Genomic DNA, 19,256 nt, shown 5'->3' with positions numbered 1-19,256 from the left:
CGTAATATGGTGGGAGGATTTCTGTCAGGCTGGCGGTGCTAGTGATGGGGCTGCCTCTTTTCCATCCTCCAGTGTCCCAGCAGCGTTGGATATTTGGATATTTTATGGCAGACTTCATAGTTTAACTTGTAATACGGCAGTCGGATTACTGCCAACATGGCGGCCTGTTGGCAGCCGCCTCCTTTGAGGTCTTCTCAAAAGACCACCAAACTTGTAATGAGGCCCTTAGTCTTTGCCATGCTCTAGTTGGTGAAGGAACAAGTGATTCTACAATACACTCAGTAACCAATACTTTATCACTCCTTTTACATCTAGTGCACATTTTGACAAATTCATCTATTTCTCTGTCCATTTTGGGCCACCAAAAATAATTTATTGTTTTTCTTTTTGTAATGAGCAGTGTTAGCTGTAGATATTATTCTTTGTCGAAAACATTCTGGTGGTACAAATTTGTTTCCCCTCACTAGTTTTTTCCCTTCAATATACAATTCATCTAAAACCTTCCAAAACATTTGTAAGTCCATGCATATTTGTTTTTCCTTAGGCCAACCTGTTTTAACTAAAGTCATCACTTCACTCAATATTTTATCTTTTTTTTTAAAGAATCTACCCATTATTTCTCTTCTATGCACATGTTGATGCCATTAACACATTAACACATGCCAAAAAACACTCTTCAATCACTGTTTCCAAGTATTTTTCTTTATTATCATCAATAGGTAGCCTAGATAAGCAGTCTGCCTTACAACTCTTACCTCCTGGAATGTACTCAATAGTAAATGTAAACTCTGAGAGTTTTGCAGAAAGTCTTGCAATGAGAACTGTCAACTGTTTAACCTTGTTATCCAACAGAATGTCCAGTAGAGAATAGTGATCTGTTTTCCAAAGAAGAGACCTGCCCCGCAGATACTGCTTAATTTTTTCCACGCTCATGCTAAGAGATCTTTTTCGATAACAGAGTATTTCCACTCCACTTGGTGTAATGTTCTTAATGTAAACCCTATTGTGCTTTCATGTTCACCATTGCATTGTGACAACACAGCCCCTAAACCATTCACATGCATCAACTGTCACAATGGTTCTCCTTCCTTCCACAAATGGTTGTAGAGCTGGTGCTTTAACAATTTCCTGTTTAATTTTCTTAAACATTTTCTCACATCCATCAGACCATGCAATTGTAGATTCTTTTTTTAATAATGATCTGAAACACTTAGGGGGTCATTCCGACCCTGGCGGTCCATGACCGCCAGGGCCGGGGACCGCGGAAGCACCGCCAACAGGCTGGCGGTGCTTCCTGGGCCATTCTGACCGCGGCGGTAAAGCTTGCAGCGCCGCCATGGGGATTCCGACCCCCTTCCCGCCATCCTGTTCCTGGCGGTTTGTACCGCCAGGAACAGGATGGCGGGAAAGGGTTTTGTGGGGCCCCCTAACAGGGCCCCCTAAGTATTTTCAGTGTCTGCTTTGCAGACACTGAAAATCGCGACGGGTGCCACTGCACCCGTCGCACCCCTACAACTCCGCCGGCTCCATTCGGAGCGGGCTTCATTGTTGAGGTGGGTTTCCCGCTGGGCCGGCGGGTGGCCTTCTGGCGGTCGCCCGCCGGCCCAGCGGGAAAGCCAGAATGGCCGCCGCGGTCTTTTGACCGCGGTGCGGTCATTCGGCGGTGACCGCATGGCGGGCGGCGACCGCCGCCCGCCGCGGTCAGAATGACCGCCTCAGTGTTCTTAGCAAAATATTTGAAACATTTTGCATAAAACTGACACATACCAAGAAAGGGCAATAATTGGTCTTTTGTTTTTGGAAAAGAAGCTTCTAAAATGCTTTTTACCAGACTTGGGTTAAGCTTGATCCCTTGCTCTGATAAAATGTGCCCTATATACTCTATTTCTTTGCTTTTGAAAATGCATTTTTCTTTTCTTAGCGTAACTCCTCTTCTTTCTAAAATGTTTAAAACTTCATCCAATATATTATCATGTTCTACTTCATTCCTTGAAAAGACCAAAATGTAATTTTGTAAAACTACAACATGATGGTTACAGTGAAACATGCCTGACATTAATCTTTGAAAGACGGCAGCCACCAATGCCAGGCCAAAAGGCAGGCTGCAAAATTGAAAAATTCCATCAAGAATGACAAATGCGGTCAGATGCCTAGACTCAATATCTAGTCCCACCTGATGGTAGGCGGCTTTTAAATCTAATTTGGTAAACCAACTTGAATAACCACTTCTTGTTATTAAGTCTTCAATCCATGGCAATGGAAAATTATCTACCCATATTGCTTCGTTCAGACTCCTCAAGTCAACACACATCCTTAGATCTCCTGTTTTTTTCCTTGCTAAAACTATGGAAAATAACCACAGGGTTACCTCCACTTTTTAAATTATTGCTTGTTCACACAAATCTTTTAATAACCTAGACAATTCTGTCCTGACACTCAAAGGTACATTCCTTTACTTGTGTTTTATGAGCACTGCTCCTTGCTTGACCTTTATGATGTGAGTATCTTCCCTAACCGATCTTGAAATATCTTTTCAATTTTTTTTTCCAAAACTTCTTTGGCATTAGAAGTGTGCTTAAGTGAACTTACATCTTTCTTGTCAATGAAACCAGGTTTGTCCTACCCCGGTTTGATAGTTAAATTGAATTCAGCTTGGTGTAGCAATCCTAGAACATTAATTCCTTTTTTAGCTACATAAACCTTTACTTGATTGACTTCATCTAAAACTTCCAAAGAAGCCCAGAAATACCCAATTAGGTCTAGCTTGCTTCCCTCAAAAGCCACTGTTGACACATCAAGAGGGTGACGTGTTTTGTTGTTCCACAATTCATTGAATGTGTCTTGTGATATGATTGTGATACAAGCTCCTGTATTAACCAAAAGTTTGATATCCACCCCATCAATCAATATTTCTATGTTAGGATCCACTATTACTTTACTTGTCTGTGGTTCCTTATCTTTAACCACAAATACATATTCTTTGTTGATAGATTGTTCATCACAGCCATTGTCATTATCCTCATTCAACACACACCAACCACTATTTCCTTTTGCTCCTCTATACACTCTAAGAAAATGTCCCATTTTTCCACAACCTCTACATTGCTGATTTATAGCAGGACAGTTTTTAAAAGATGACACATGAAATAGAGACCCACATTTGTAACAGCTAATTTTTTGCTGTTGCTATTTTGGTCACTTGTAATTACTTGCTTCCTACTGTCATTGTTTTGACTAGAGGAAATTGTATTGATAACCACCCCTGAAATTGTTCTATTAAACAAGGACACTTCTAGTTGTTTTGAGTTTTCAAATGAACACTCAGTACGTTTTGCTATATCAATCGCTTTGTCTAACAAAGGATCTTTGCATGTCAACAACTACTCTTGAGTTTTCTGAGAATGACATCTGGCAAATAATTGATCTCTGATGAGTTGTGAGGTCAAATTCATAAATTCACATATTGCAGCTAGTACTTTTAAAGCTGTGATGAAAGTATCTATACTCTCAGAGGGTTTTTGTGACCTAGTAAAACATCTATATTTATGCACAACAATGTTTTTTGTTTTGATAAAACACGTATCCACCTGCATAACTGCTACTTCAAACTCATCCAGATCTTCTCCATATACAGGTTCACATGCAGGTAAGTGATCAAATATGTTCTGACCCTCTACCCCATGTAATAGTACATTAAACATTAGTTTCTTTCTGGTCTAAATCTTTGCCCATGGGTAGCTCCGAAATAGGCTCTAAATGATCTTAGCCATAACTTCCATTCTAGGGGCGGATCACGTGGGTCTTGAAGGAAAGGTGCTGGACATGATACATTCTGCATTCTGTATGTTAACAAAGTGAGTAATTAGAATAAATTAGCCACAAGTGTTTTACTGGTTGTGCGAATAGCTGATGAATGTGATTGCACCAGACAGGCATTGTGTATTATCTCAAATAAATCATATTGCAGTGTGTTTGTGATAACACAAAAAATAAAGGGTGTAAATAACTGTAAATCTCAACTGCACTGAAGTTTAAGGTGTGCAAATCACTGATAATCCAAATAGCGTGCAAATCACCGTGAATTCTGATCTGCGCTTAATTTTGTAGTGTGCAAATCACTGTACAGAAAGGGTAATAAAGCTACTTCAAAAGAAAACCTTTTCCAACATGGCCACATTTATTAATCCTAAAAAGTTCACTTTCTATGTTACTTATATGCAATTCCTCTTCCATTTGAATCTTGAATGAGCAAGTGAAGGGAAGAACTGATCGGCTGTAAAAATCTCCCTCCTCCTAACAGTACATATCTCTGGTTCCAGGTGCAGAGTGCTGCCAATAATTATCACAGTGTGGGATCAGTTTGCCTCTGTGTCATTTTGTAATTATCTCAGTGGGAGTGAAGAACTTTGTGTGTGAAGCCAGCTAACAGTTCCTTCAGAGTTGTTTTGTAACTATCACAGTGGGAGGTTTTAATTTCCCCTCAAGCTTTTCTCCTGCTGAAATGCCTCAGCTGAACTGCTTCATTCAGGTCCTCTGCAATTATCTCAGTTGGAGATGGCTGTTTATAATCTCAAACCTTGCTCTAACCTTGTGGGTCTGTTTCGCTCCCTTAGAGTCCCAGCAGAGGGCTTCCCTTTCTCCACACTGCTTTCTCCAACTTAGTCAGGATCAGCTTTACCATCAGTCAGCTGCCAATATATTGCTATACTCACTTCACACGTTCCCAAGAATGCTGCTTTAGAAAAGCATGTGCTTGATCAGTTGATTGAATGCATCACTCCTGTCATATAATTAAACAGCCATCATTTTTTATTTCACAAATAGTAATTTCATAGAGTTTCCCTCACTGTCTCTCGCTCTCACATACACTTAATTTAATGAAATGTTTCTGTGCCCCTAATAGTGTATAATTTCTGCGACTCTGGCCGAGTATCACCAACTGTTCTCATGGAGCCTTCATGAATTCAATATCCTTAATGCTGGAACTGGAAATATTCATTTTCATCCTCCTCATCAACTTTGTAATGACTTCTCATACACTGCCCTGTGCTGAAAATTTTGTTTATTGTTGAAGTACAAAGAGTACGTTAAGTAAAAAGGGGCACAGACAATAGCTGTCAGAGAAGGGCCTGGAACACACCTATATCACACAGCCTATTGATGTCACTGCATTCCATGCTCCTCCAATGACATCACCACAGAAACTCACTACTCAATGAAGATGAGTTCTGAAGAAGAGCTCTGTTGAGAACCATCACCTCAACAGATTCCTACATCACCAGGAAATTGGTGAAGAAATGGTGAAAACCATTTCTAGAATCTACCATTATCAGATAATAAGGCATAAAAAAACGATTGCATCTCTTTTATTTTCCAGATAAGCTATTGTCTTGCCCTTTGAGTCACAGAGAATTCTCTGGTACATGATTTTCCTAGAGTAATATATTATCTTTGATGTGCAATATACAGAGGGGTTTACTGCCCTAGGACAGGACTTGTTTTGGAAGAGACACACTAATCCATCTACTCAATGTATCTGTCCACTTAACTGTGCATCCACATACATACATATTTATTCATCCATCACCTACTCTCCTGCACATCTACTGCCCACCTCATCTATTACCCACAGATTCATTCATTACAACACCTACTCTTTTTAAAGTCACTTATCAATCCACCTTTGAATCACTCATCTACCAATGTAAAAGTATACTCATCCACTTGCTCAATCCTCATTTGAACCTACTCCAGCACCCCACAAATTCTCACACATCCACCAACTTACTCACTGCACTCATCCATCCACCTATAGTCATCCACCTACTCACTTAGCATCCTCCTATGCTACCCACCACCCTCTTATCCATCACTTTCCTATACATTCAACCCCAAATCACTTCTTAGTTCACCTACTCAGTACCCATTCAACATTCACTTATCACCCTCTCTTGCATTTACTCATTCATCCACATTCCCATAGAGATCATCTCACATGTATTGAGGATAATCTATCCTGTTCTACCAATAGTCCTCAAACTCCACCTCACACATACTATCACACACTCTAGGGCAAGTTTGCACAGTCACTGTCCACGTTCAGTGAATGTAAAGGATGCTTGAATCATTGGTGCTTTTGTTGTACCTGTTGTGTGTTTGTGGAAATCATGCACTGATGCTCCCTGTAATATTACTCTTTTGTTATGTATGTCTCTCATAGAGAGCCTCCTGCATGTATTTCAGTTCATGAAAGTCATGGTATATCGTCACAGCAGTTGATGCAACTGGTTATCAACTTTTGTGATGTCATAAAGGCCTTCCTGGCAATGTTGCCATGGATCTCTGAGACCCTGTCAGCACAACTCTACTTGTCTGCTTTGACTGAAAGCAGAAAGCACAGCTGCCATACGGAAAAAGAAGGCAGGGAAGGTAATGGGTTCTGGTTAAGTATAGCAGGTAAGATATTTATTTTTCACATTTGTGTCAAGGAGGAGAGGGCATGGTATGTATAACTCTCCCATTATCATCTGCCCCTGCCCAGTAGATGATGGCAAGAGCAGATGATTTTGGGGGCCATATATAACAAAAAATCATAGATGGGTAAAAAGTGAATTACATGGATGTTTTTCACCTTGGGGTTCTGAGTGACATCCTAGACAACTTGAGCTTCATTCTTGTTGTCTATTTGACGTCACGCAGACACCCTTGGTGAAAAAAAAATCCAGAATTCACTATTATCGAAATATAATTTTATATGTTAAGTTTGGCTTGTAATAGAAATTGCTATCATGAATAATAGATTCTAAATCAATTTTTTTCCTGAAGCAACGTAGCAGCTGTGGGAAACAAAGGTTGTTTCTCACTGCAGCTACACCATAAAGGAATTCCAGGCTCCTCTGACAGGGCTCTCTGAGAGCCAGTCAGTGGTGCTATGGAGAGCAGAGATCGTTGTTTTTTTATATTTATTTTATTGTTTTTTCCACCATAATAAACATAATAAACATTTCCATTATGATCATCACCCTCTGCCTCATAAATGAGTCTGTACTCAGTCCCAGCTGAATTGTCCACCTGTCCGAAACCATTATTTACTCCTCCAAAACTCACCTTTATTGTTCAAATCTTCATTCCAAAAGCAAAGGTGTCCCAGGCTTCCCCCACATGCAGTCAAGAAACTGTGAATAATTTCTCCCAACCCCTATTCACAGCCCATCCTCCCCATATTTTCTCAAAATTTTCCATGTAATCTCGCCCATTATATACTTCCCTTTCCATGATTTTACAGAATTCCATTCCTGTCACCCATTCCCAGTGGGTAAGGGAGATGCCAGTGGCAACAAGACTTGAGTGCAATGTCTTGTTTCACGGCCATGCATGCCAGTTTTGTCAGGTATTTTTGGTAGAGTGAATAATCTGTTGCGTTCCACACTCTCAATGCATGTAGGTAACTGTGTGGTTCCATTGCTGCCCTATCCCTCTTAAAAGCCGGGTCTTCCCATTGCGCATGTGCCCAGCTGGTTACCACACTTACTTGGGCGGCCTCGTGGTATTTCCTTACGTTTGGGATGGCTATACCCACCTCATATTTTGCTCTTTGAAGTGGTCTCACAGCTATCCTAGGTTGTTTCCCCACCCAGAGAGAGTGTGCATCAATATATCTATCTTACTAAAAAATCTATCTTATAGGGGCTGTTTTGGATTATATACAAAAACTTCGGAAGCGCAACCATCTTGAACATTGCCACGTTACCTAACCGCGAGAGCGGCAGTGTGTGCCAGTGTCTCATATCTTGCTCCAATCTCTTAATTAGAGGTTCGAAATTAACGTTATAGAAAGCTCCCTGGTCTTAAGTTATCCAAAGTGCTAGATATTTAAAGTGAGATGTCTCCACCATGAGCGGTAGGGGAGGTATGCCCTCCGATGATTTCCCACTATCGGGAACAGCAGTGATTTGCCCCAGTTTATGGCAAACCATGAGTATATCCTGAAAACACAGATCTCTCTGAGTTTTTCCAGCGATTGTGTGGCATTGGTCAGGTATAATAAAATATCATCTGCATACAGTGAGATGCATCTGATGTCTCCCCCGCTCCAGGCCATCCACACACCTGTGCATTGACGCGCATCCATGCTGCCAGGGCTTCTATAGCCAATGAAAACAGCATTGGTGACAGCGGGCATCCCTGTTGTGTGCCCTTGTGTATATTAAAGGCCCTGGACGTGTGGCCATTAACCCTTACTCTTGCCTTAGGCCGATCACATAACAGTCAAACCCATCTAATATGTCTGGTGCCAAATCATATTTTTGTCATAACCCCTCAGATGTAGGTCCATTCAACTGAGATGAATGCCTTATTTGCGTCTAGAGAATCAATCACTTTCCCTGCAGGTGAGTCCTGTGCTATTGGCTAGTTATTATGAAGTCTCCTTAAGTTCAACTTAGCTGAGCGGTTCAGAATAAACCTGTTTTGGTCCTTGTGAATTAACTGCTGTATCACCCCCTTCAATCTATTCGCTTAAAGTTTAGCCAGTATCTGGACATTTGCGTTTAGAAGTGATATGGGCCTTTAGGAATTCCTTCTGTCGGGGGTTTGCCTGCCTTTGGAATCAGTATACCTATGACTATTTGCATGTCCTCAGTCAGTAACCCCTCCTGAAATGCTGATATATATGCCGCATATAGTGGAGCCTTCATCCACTTTTTCAGTGTCTTAAACAACTCAATCGGGAGTCCCTTCTGCCCCGAAGCCTTCTCAGATTGCATTTGACTCTGCAGAGGATACTTCCTCCTTTGTGATATCCATTTATAGGTTTGCCCTTTGGTCACCCTCCAGTCTTCCTGTGGGGCAATCCTGTATAAACTCTATCACGTCATCATCAGGGGTTTGCAATTGAGATTTGTAGAAGGTTTCCTGGTATCTGGCAAATTCTTCTGCTGTTTTGTCACCTCCTTTCTCTATGTCCCCTAAGTATGACGTTGCTTCTTTAACAGTCATACTCTCTCTTTCTTTACTCCCGAGCCATACTAGAACTTTACCTGTTTTATTCCCCCCTTAATACATTTGTTTGTTTTACCAGGTAGGATGTCCTCGCTTTGTGTTTGGCTACTATCTGGTACTATGCCCTTTTAAGGTCCATGGCCACTTTCTGGAAGGAGGTTTGACTCTCTGCATATTCCCTCTCTGTCTGAATCAATTCTTTTTTCCAGGGTGGCTAGTCTGACACGTCTCTCTTGTCTATCTCCTATCTCCCCAGTGATGAAAATACCTCTAATAGTGGCTTTATACATTCCCAAAAGGTCACTGAACTCTTCACTGAGTTCCTATTTTCCTCAAAGTAGTATTTAGTTACTTTGTTTAGATGTTTAAGTTCCAGCTTATTAGCAAGGCGCCATATTTTTATCTTCCATGATCCCTTGGGTTTTGGCACTCTGATAGTAAGTGTTACTTTCAGGGGCAAGTGGTCTCTGAGACCCCTCGCTAGATTGTCCGCCTTGCTAAACCTGGAATACGCATCACCTGTGGACAAAAGATAATCTATCCACAAGCGCCTATTATGAGCCCCAGAGTAGGACGAATACCCTTGACATGTGGGCTCTCATTATTCTAATGAGACTACTGGATTCTGAGCGGCAGAATCACCTGCAGCGTGGGAGACTGACTCTGAACCCACTACATGTGACACGTGTCACCCTAATCCGGGTTTTGCTCCAGCTAACTAGCAGCGCCTCATCTCTACCCAAGAGTAGAGATGAATGGGCAGCCGAGCGCACAACATAATTGACTCCTCAAGGAAATCGTGGTAACTCAGGTCTCATCTGTTTCTCTCAGTTACATTGGTCTCACATACACAATGACAAACAAAGGCAGTATATGTTTCAATAAGGTTTTAATTAAGTGACTGTATCTTAGATAACAAAGCGTGTGCTGCAATAACTAGGATGATACAACATGACAGAATTCGAATTGTGACAAGGAGAGTGAAGCATATCAACAATGCTACCATATTGTCACTAGAGTCAATAGACTAATTCCTACCGAGAATATAACAGAGCACAGAATGTTAAGCTCTAGTTCTGCCCTTCAGGTTCCCCTGGGAAGACATCATCCCCCATACCTGAGCAAAGGCCTAAAGTCTGCATAAGCAGCTGTAGCGAAGCGTTCAGCAATCAGCATACAGTTGTGGTTCGCTGACTGGAATCTCCTTCTAACGTGTAAGGGACAAGGAAGTGTTTTATAATAATACTGCTGATGTTCTGAGAAAATATCCCTAAGTAAAGATGTGTGTTCTTCTATGAATACCAGAGACAAAAGTTTAACCACGTTCACCGGCAACCCATCTTACTGTACTCTTGAAAGAAGCACAGAGTGAACATGAATGTCTTGTTTGAGAATGTAGTGTTGGCCTAGGTGAAAACAGCTAGATTTAGAGGAATAAAACAAGACCGCAAAAGTGGCTATTGTTAAAATAATAAATGAAGCTGAATAAATTATATCTAGGTTAAAGTGCACAGCAGCAGGCCTAGTGTGCTAAAAATAACATGCATGGAGCTATAACTAAAATGGCTACACAACACCCTCTTTCCTTTGGGTGGTGCATTCTCCATACATCATGTAGCCCCATTGCCTGTATGAAACCCTCCAATTTCCCTCTAGTGACTTCCCTTTCCCCCTTTGTACTCATCCTGTCCATTGTTGTGTCCAGGACCAGGTTGAAGTTTCCACCCAGCAACACCAATTCTGGCCCAGCCTCAATCAGTATACCACCCATTTTTCACAGTGTTTCCATTTGGAAGCCCGGAGGCGTACACGTTAGCTAACAGGATATCCTCTCCCTCATGTTCACACAGGATTGCAATCTAACATCCATTTACATCTGTCCAAGTACATTTCGTGTGAAATAGAAGCGTTTTCCTAATCAGGATCCCTCATGAGCCTGAGATGTATTGTGCATAACTCGCCAGTCTGTACCTCGCCCTCCCCATGCTACTGTGCTGCCCGTCTGTTAAATGCATCTCTTGTAGGTATACCACGTCAGGTTTGTCTCTAATAAGGGCCCTTCTTACCACACTTCTTTTAATTTTATTGGTATGTCATGGTGGAAATATTCGAATATCCTCCCATAAGATCTCGCTCTCCTTCTGGAACCCAATAAAGGAACTCCTTGAGTTGCAGGTGTGTCGTCTTGTCATGAACTTCCCCCAAAATAAACCCCCACCCTAACTTACCATTAGGTGATTTTAAAACTATCTCCCCCCCCTATTGACGATGTGTATTTCCCAATCCAAGACATTACAAAACACACTATCCACCTTTTGTATGAGGCTGTTCGTGCTGCAGTGTCAACCTTTGGATAGTGTCTGATATGCGGAGTAAAGCATGGTCCTCACCCTGACCCCACGTGGCCCCAGGCCTATCTCTTCTTCCTAGACCCTGTTTTCAACATGAACCCCGTTATGCCAGTTGATCTGACGTCATAGGTGTCACCACAGGCATCTGGTCCTCCTCGTGCTCCTTCTCTGTCTGTTTGCTCCGAGCTGCTGTCTTCTCCCTCTGGAGTGTGAGATCTCCACCTGTTGGTGGTGGATGTGTTGGTGTATTGTTCAGTTCTTTGACAGTTTATGCCTGAGCGGCTTTTATCTGTGCCTTGGTAGCAGAGGGAAAATTGTTTTTATTTTCCACTATCCCTTTGATGTTTCTTCATTTCTTTTACATAGCTTTCCAAACCTCCTCTCCTTCCACCCTGGGTGGGGATCCCAACCAAAGGCCTCGATCTTCAAGCCAAGACCAGGTATCCTGTGTGTTCGTAAAAAGGAAGCAGATTTTCCCCTCATGCCTCACTCTCAGTTTCATTGGGAAGAGGAGAAAATATTTCAGTGCCAGTTGTCTCAGCACCTTCTGGAAAGTAATGAAGGCTCCTTGTTGAATGTGCACTACATTCGTATGGTCTGGGTATAGGTGTATTTCATGTCCATCTATTAACCAATGGCCATATTTTCTAGCGATTTGAAGGAGAATGTCCCTATCATGAAAGTTCATTAGCCACACTGTGATCGGGTGTGAGTTAGCTCCTATCCTCATTAGAAACCTCAGGACCCTGTGTACATGATCAACCTGAAAACAATCAGGAGGGTTTACCTTATAGAACCGTTTTGTCCAGCCATTCCTCCACAAAAAGTTCAATATTCTGTTCCTCTGATTTCTCCAGTAACCCCACTATTCTGACATTATACCAGTGGTATCTGCCTTTGGGGTCCTCCAATCTGGTCGCCAGCTGTTTCAGCTCCTTTCCCATGTCAGTGCACTTCCTGATAAGATCACTAACTCGAGGCAAGGTGCTGCGCAATTAGTCCTATAATTCCTTTACCGTGTCAGTCAGTTTCCTATGGTCATCTCTCAGGAACCCAACCCCAGGATGGTTGCTGTGTGTGCTGCCAACGTTCTGTCCTCCTCAGCCCTTACTAAGTCTTCTCTCCCGTAGCCGCTGGTTGATCTGCCAACAGGGGCTTCTCTTGGATTCCGGGTTCGTACCATTGTCTGGCCATATTCCCCCCCATTGAGTACTTTGCCCTTTCTTTCAGGCCTTAGTGATTTTGATTTGTTGCAAGTGTGCCACTGTGGTTGCTTTGTGGAGCAAGGTCCCCTCCACTGCCTGATTGTTTACAGCAAGGCCTCTAGCCCACAAGGCCCTCCTTTAGACAGATTAACATGTTCCTGTGTCTGCAATGCTGGGGGGATGGAAGCAGCATAAATGGGCACTGTGTTTTCCTTCATGACGGAAAACAGGCTATTATTACACCTAAAGGTGTTTTTACCTTCTGTGCTGAACCTCAGTAAGTGCCTCAGGGCTTCTCCCTAGGCTTGCATATGTTCATGAGGCGTTCTCACCCTGAGTTCTCTGAAGTATTTCCCGCTACCTGTGCCATTAGGTGGCGTCCCGTTGTGCCCCTGCTATCTCTTCCTTGCTGCCTCTGTGTGTCATTCGCTTCCCTTTGTTCTTCTCTCTCGCTTCTCAACTGGTGAGGCCCTTCCTCAGTTATCAGGCTTCTGCTCCACATTTCTTACTCACCACATCCCTTTCTCTACTTCTTGCTGCACCAGCAGTGCACAACTTCTCTCAAGCTGCCGCAGCTCCGATCCCCCACTCGAGGCACCTCTGCTGGCACGTCTTTTCCTCTGCAGTCACTGGCCAGCGACAGTCCCGTTACTGTGGGTCCCTCTCCCGCCGGGCTGACGCTCGTCTCTTCTGTGCAGTTGCAGGAAAGGAAGAGGATGATCGTCAGCCCCCAATCACCCACCCCAATGTGCCAGGCCCCCAGGCTTGCTATTTTGCACCTGCCGCTACAGAGCACCCTGACACTCAGCAGTCAGAGTATCACTGCTGGTGGCTGCCATTTTGTTGGCAGCTGAGTCCACTGGTACAAGTGTGCCTGTTTTGCACCCAATGCCTCCTGGGGGGAGAAGGGTTCCATTTTCCGCCTTACCTGACATAGGATATTAAAGCCCAGCCCTCAGTAGGGTTGATGCCGGGCCAAATCAGAATTTAGAGGCTTCAAAGCCCTGAGGGGTCTGGGAGCTCCGAGATCCTACTGCATGGACTTTTAGGCCACTCTCTGCAGAGAGCATTATTGGGATGGAGTAGGAAAGCGAAGAAATCACAGAGGGTGGTGGGAGTGCATGGTAGGAGGTGAGTTTTTTGTGACAGGTAGAGGCCACATTATATATGGCTGTCCCATTACTTCTCTTTGATGTGGAATTTGGAAGTAGGGACAGATTGTTTTGGGGAGGGGGGCAATACATAACATAATATCATAGATGGGCAAAATTCCATAACGTTGGTTCATGATAGTTATTATAAATAATACTTAACTCCGTTAAGGTTTATATGAAGTCATTTATTGACCAGAAGGATTAACAATGGCCTCCACTCACTACCAATAGCGAGTGTTTCTCCTCGTAGCTGTTAAATGTCACAGCAACAGTAAGGGAATGCTGGTAGGAACCAACTGGGAAGACAATGGAAAATGAGGGAGGAATGGAATGGTACACTTGGAAAACATATGGGAAGGTGTGTACAAAATGAGAGGGACAGGGAATTAGGGAACATATATCTTATAACAAATAATTACTTATGATAAACTACAACACTTGTGCACATAGTTTCTCAAGCAATACTAACACTAACGTTGCCTCTTGGCAGCAAGTTTGTCCTATGTGTTATACTTACGATTATGCACAACGATGCTGCTAAATTACCAGATTGGCTTACTTTCTTCACACAAATAGGACCAATTGACAACTTTTAATGGGCATACTTTTACAGTACATTACCTCTCAGACTACTTATGTGAGCCTTATTTGTACAGATCAATTTTTTTGCATTATATAGTATGGGTTGCACACACTTTGGAAGATAATACTCTAGTAGAGATAAGGGTAAAACATTTTGTATTTACATGACAATATAATATCAAGGCATGATACTAGACTAATATTGTCACACTGATATATTTACTATAAGTGGGTTAAGGTCACTGTCTCTGCCTGTCGCATATGACATTCATCTAGGTCCCACTGCAAGGAATGAAGCATGATACTGTCTCTACCATTATTTATTCTTAAGTATCAATCTCAATTAGGTGATGGAACACTGTAATGGATGCTTTGAGTACTACAAGACTGCCTGCACTCTTAGTGATCACAGTCACTGAATGCAATGAGCTTATAACTTTATGCAACAGAAGACGTATTGAATTACATGCATGTAGTTTCCCTAGCCTTGATAAAGGCTTCGGCTTATGTGACCTTAACAAACGTGTTGGCTGGGTTGAACATCTTATATCATTAGGAAGCACAGAGTCAAAGAAAACTTACATGATGGACCCTTGACAATAGGTTTTTTGAAGAGTGGTATGTGAGCATACATTTTCAAGCTTTATTGGAATCTGTTTTCTTACTTGGACACCCTGGGAGTAGCCATGGGAGTAGCTGCTCTCGCTCCATGCTTAGCAGTCATGATCAACCTTATTATCAGTGTATTCCTGTATCTAATTGATCATTGTGTGCTTGTTTTAGGTGTACACAGACAGTTCTTTGGCTACTCCACTTAAAAATATGAATAACAAAATATTTTGAGTGCGGGATCTTGGGTTATATCAAGGACAACTTGAGCTTCATCTTTGTTCTGTTTTTGATGTCACTCAGTACCACTTGGTGAAACACTTTCCTGGCAATCATTACCCATCTGCCTTACAAGAGATAAAATAATCAGTATTGCCAATGCAATTTTTTCAAAAAGTGTTTTCTTTAAGTTACAATTTCTTTCTGCCCAAGGAATTGGTGGCATTTTGGTCACTCTGCATTACTCTTTAATGCAGAGTTCTTGCCAAATTCTGCCAATCGCAGCCTGGTGGAATTTTCTCCTGCGAGGCTCTAGAAAATACAAGCCTGCAAGCGAGATTTGTTGTCCCCTAGAGCGGTAGCTGTCAGAAGACTGCCATTTGAGTAGACTTTGCTGTTGCTCAAGTAGCTTTTCTACTCAAATGGCAGTAAAATCAACTCGGATGGCTGCGTACTCTTGCACAACCCATGGTGTCATTTGTGCTTATTTTCAGCACGGGTCACGCTACCAGCGCTAAATTGCAGTGCAAGCTGCATCTTTTCTGCCTCTTGGCAGAACTCCGCAGAATCTCATAGAGTTTTTATGTAACTCCGTGGAATTCTGTGGATTCAAATTCTGCAACTTTCGCCCACTCCTGGTTACAATCTTCCTCATTGTGTATAAAATTGCTTTAAGTGTTTACAGCTGGAGGACATCATGCGTCTCTTTTTTGCTAATCCAAGGCAAGAAAATATTTACAGGAGAGATCTATAGCTCTTTGAACAAGGGAGAAGATAATAGTAGTAGCTCTGCACACCGGAGAATGCCTGCACAATATCTATAAAATGGTGACCTGATCAAAGCTCACACATTTCTGAAACACTTTTGCTTGGACATGGACTTCAGTATACAGGTAAAGAAGGGTCAGGCGGTGCTAAAGAACCTGTTTCAATAAGGTGAGCCACGCCCCCAACATATCTGACTTCTGTTCACTTCAAAAAATGAATATGTGAAAGATCTAATGGCCTCAAAAGTTAAGTTCTTTCATAGATTTACATGTAACCCACCTTCCTTCCTGGAAAGAAGGTTGTACCGCCAGCAGACCATGTCCTACAGAATCTGAAAATGGTCTCCTCTGGTGGAGCCTGATAGAGCGTTCAATACTAATAATTTACCTGTGTTTGGACGCTCTTCGGGTCGATGAATCTTTTGACTAAGTGAGACTCTCTTCACCCGAGATCAATCAATTTAATCTAATCAATAATCAATAACGAACATAAGCAATACCCTGATCAACATAACACTTAACAATTAATCCAGAATACATTTCGGCGAACCATGACCTTTCGGCCATGAATAACCACACCAGTTTATTCAAAGTTAATGAATTTATTTCCCTATATTAACAAAGCTAGCACAATATAGATGTGTCTCAACACCAATTGATATATGTAAATGAACATTAATAGCTGTCCATAACGGCGGAAAAGATGCAATCTATGCAGTATTTGAATAACAATGCATTCGATAATAGCAACGCAAACCACTAAAACTATAATCTGTAATGAGCTAATTGAATACATTAGTCAGCATAACAAGGTCTCAAATTGCATCGTGCACCAATGATTCCTCATCTAACCTCGAATTAGCATCTGCATGTGGGACTTCATGCAAAAACAATTTAGTAACATTAATTTAGAAAACTCCTAGCTAGGGCTCTTATCAAAATCAGCAGTTGGTTACCCAAAAGAAACACAATGCAATTGTACAATTTCCTTTCATATTTACCAATTACAATCAGCATTCAAGGAAGTCTTCGTCTCACAGGTACCGGTTTTCCGATCAGCATGGGACGGGGCAAAGGGGCAAAGTGGACAGGGCAATTGCCTCACGGCGGCAAGATAAACTACTACTTCATGCAAAGGGACAGTTCAAAGTTAAAGTCTCTAGGGCAAGAATTATTTAAAGTCTCTTTCTCTCGATTAGAGAAAGCATCAAAGTCTCATTCAAAATTGCATCGGACATCAATTGGCATCGTAGAAGATGGCAAAATGACGAAGTCGGCAAGATGGGCCATAATGGCTGCAATGTCCTGCAAAATGGCTAAAGGCGGGTAATGGCTGTAAAGGGTGCAAAAGGCTGCTTTCTTCTTGTGCACCTGGTTTAAATAGACAACAGTTCAAATCCAGTAGGGTCTTCCATTGGAGGGTTCATAGGTTGGCTTCAAATTGTCCAATCAAAAACAACAGTTCTCAAGCTTCTACCTAGGCATACATTATCCTTGGAGACGGGTACGTAAGTTGCAACATATTATACCAATTAACTCACTTTCAGAGCTTCCATTGTCCGCACCTGCAGATTGACCTTGGAGCAAAGAAGAAGATGCCAGGCTGGCACGAAACCTTATAGATAAGCATGTGAACGATCTCAGTGGAAAAGTACAGCTTCAAGCAGAAATACACGTTTATTAGCACATTAGAAAAACACGAGCATCTAAACCGTGAGACCAGGCAACTAGGCCGAAGCCTCCACTAAAGTTATGCTAAGCTAAAACATTTCAAACAAGCAAATCATAGCACACGTTTACGGTTATGTCAGATTCGTACAATTCTAATACATCACGATATATAAAGCACGCTTATAAATGTTGGCAAACTACTCTGAGGGCACATTTGTCCCCGTACAATCTTTATTATTTCGATTAAAGTCACACTTGATTATTGCAGCACCACGTTTATGCGCTAATAAATGTAAAACCTTCATTTCCGCGTCATCAAGCCTATTGTCTTTCCCCTCATAGTTTGGACCTGAAAAGGAAGGATTGAGGTTTATAGGCTACTGTGTTAAATGATACTGACAATTCCCAGTATGGCGACAAGGAATTATTCAAAGTATGTAAATCTATAACAGATGCCTACTTTGGAGATCTAATATCAGGTAAGTAAGATCTTTATGAATTTGACACTTTTGATGGTATGTGTGCTAGTTGAGTGTGTAGTGAAGTTAGTGCCAGCAAAGTAAATATGTGTTGGATCCAGTGTTGTGAATGGACTTCGAGAAGTCTTATGTACATTTTAAAGACTTAAATCATTGTCTCTCTCTTTCTTTCGCTCTCTCTCCCTCCCTCTGTCACACACACACAAGCACACACACACAGTTACATGCCACTCCTGTCCTCTCAATGTTCCCCTTTCATTATCCCCTTTGCAGGGCTTCATGGAGCTTACGTACATGTTTTATGGGTTCTATAAAAGCACAGCTGTGAAACTGATGGACTTTTCCTACAACATTCCTCTGGCATATCTCATAACCACGCTCTTCTATTTCCTCCTGAGTCTGGCATGGATTGTGGCCAGGTAAGAAGATCCTCAAACATGTAATGCTGAGTTGGGCTTATGTGATGTTAAGAGGGTGGGTAGTATTTGGTGAAGGTGTATGTGTTTTGACGAAAGATTCATATGTATGAGTGTCAATGGTACATCAATGAATTTGGCATTTTTTTTTTTATTAACTGGTCAAACTCTCACCACATCAACTCTGATGCTCTTCGTCATCAACCTTTAGTCTTCCATTTTACTCCAAAAAGTAAAGGCATAGAAGCAAATAAACTTGGCATAATCAGCACGGTTCAGGTGAGGATGGCCTTCCTGATAGAGTCTGCAAAGAATCTTTTATTGCATAAAACAATGCCATCGGAAAGAGTTATTCCATGCAAAAGCATATTATACAGACCAGTAGTTTTCCTTTTAAAGGAACCTCTTGAACTCTGCGAGCCACTGTTAATCTCTGACATGCGCCACGTCTGAAAAATAGCGACAGTGTGCTTGCACGGAATACTTTTTCAATCATTGCTAGTTTAAGAAAGCCATAAGCTAGCATGTGGTATGTGTAAAGGTCTGTTTTCAGAAAACATAACTAAGTTGCTCAGAATGTGGTGATCCGAGTCAGCCAACAACACCTTCGCAGCAAGGACACCCTTCATCTGCAAAACATAGCTTTAAGCCATCAATAGCACTAAAACACGCTTATTGGGAAGTGTGCCATTGGTGTTTACATAAATCACACAAACCATGAGGATATCCCTGTCTTCTTAAATTTAAAATTGAAGGGCCTCCTACTTCACCGCTATTCTGGCTCTGAAAGGCTCTGGAATGGT

General features: G+C 42.0%; 1 protein-coding gene across 1 annotated transcript in view; it reads left to right on the top strand.

The window, feature by feature from the left end:
• LOC138246302 (transmembrane channel-like protein 7) overlaps positions 1 to 19,256 on the top strand; it is a 322,663-nt gene that overhangs the window by 97,766 nt on the left and 205,641 nt on the right. The window contains exon 6 of the mRNA XM_069200782.1: positions 18,311 to 18,456. Coding sequence (XP_069056883.1) covers positions 18,311 to 18,456 — 146 coding nt within the window. The remainder of the gene's footprint in view (positions 1 to 18,310; positions 18,457 to 19,256) is intronic.

This window comes from Pleurodeles waltl, chromosome 7 (assembly GCF_031143425.1).
Source record: "Pleurodeles waltl isolate 20211129_DDA chromosome 7, aPleWal1.hap1.20221129, whole genome shotgun sequence".
Classification (NCBI taxonomy): Eukaryota; Metazoa; Chordata; class Amphibia; order Caudata; family Salamandridae; genus Pleurodeles; species Pleurodeles waltl.
This window is presented reverse-complemented; position numbering and strand designations above follow the sequence as displayed.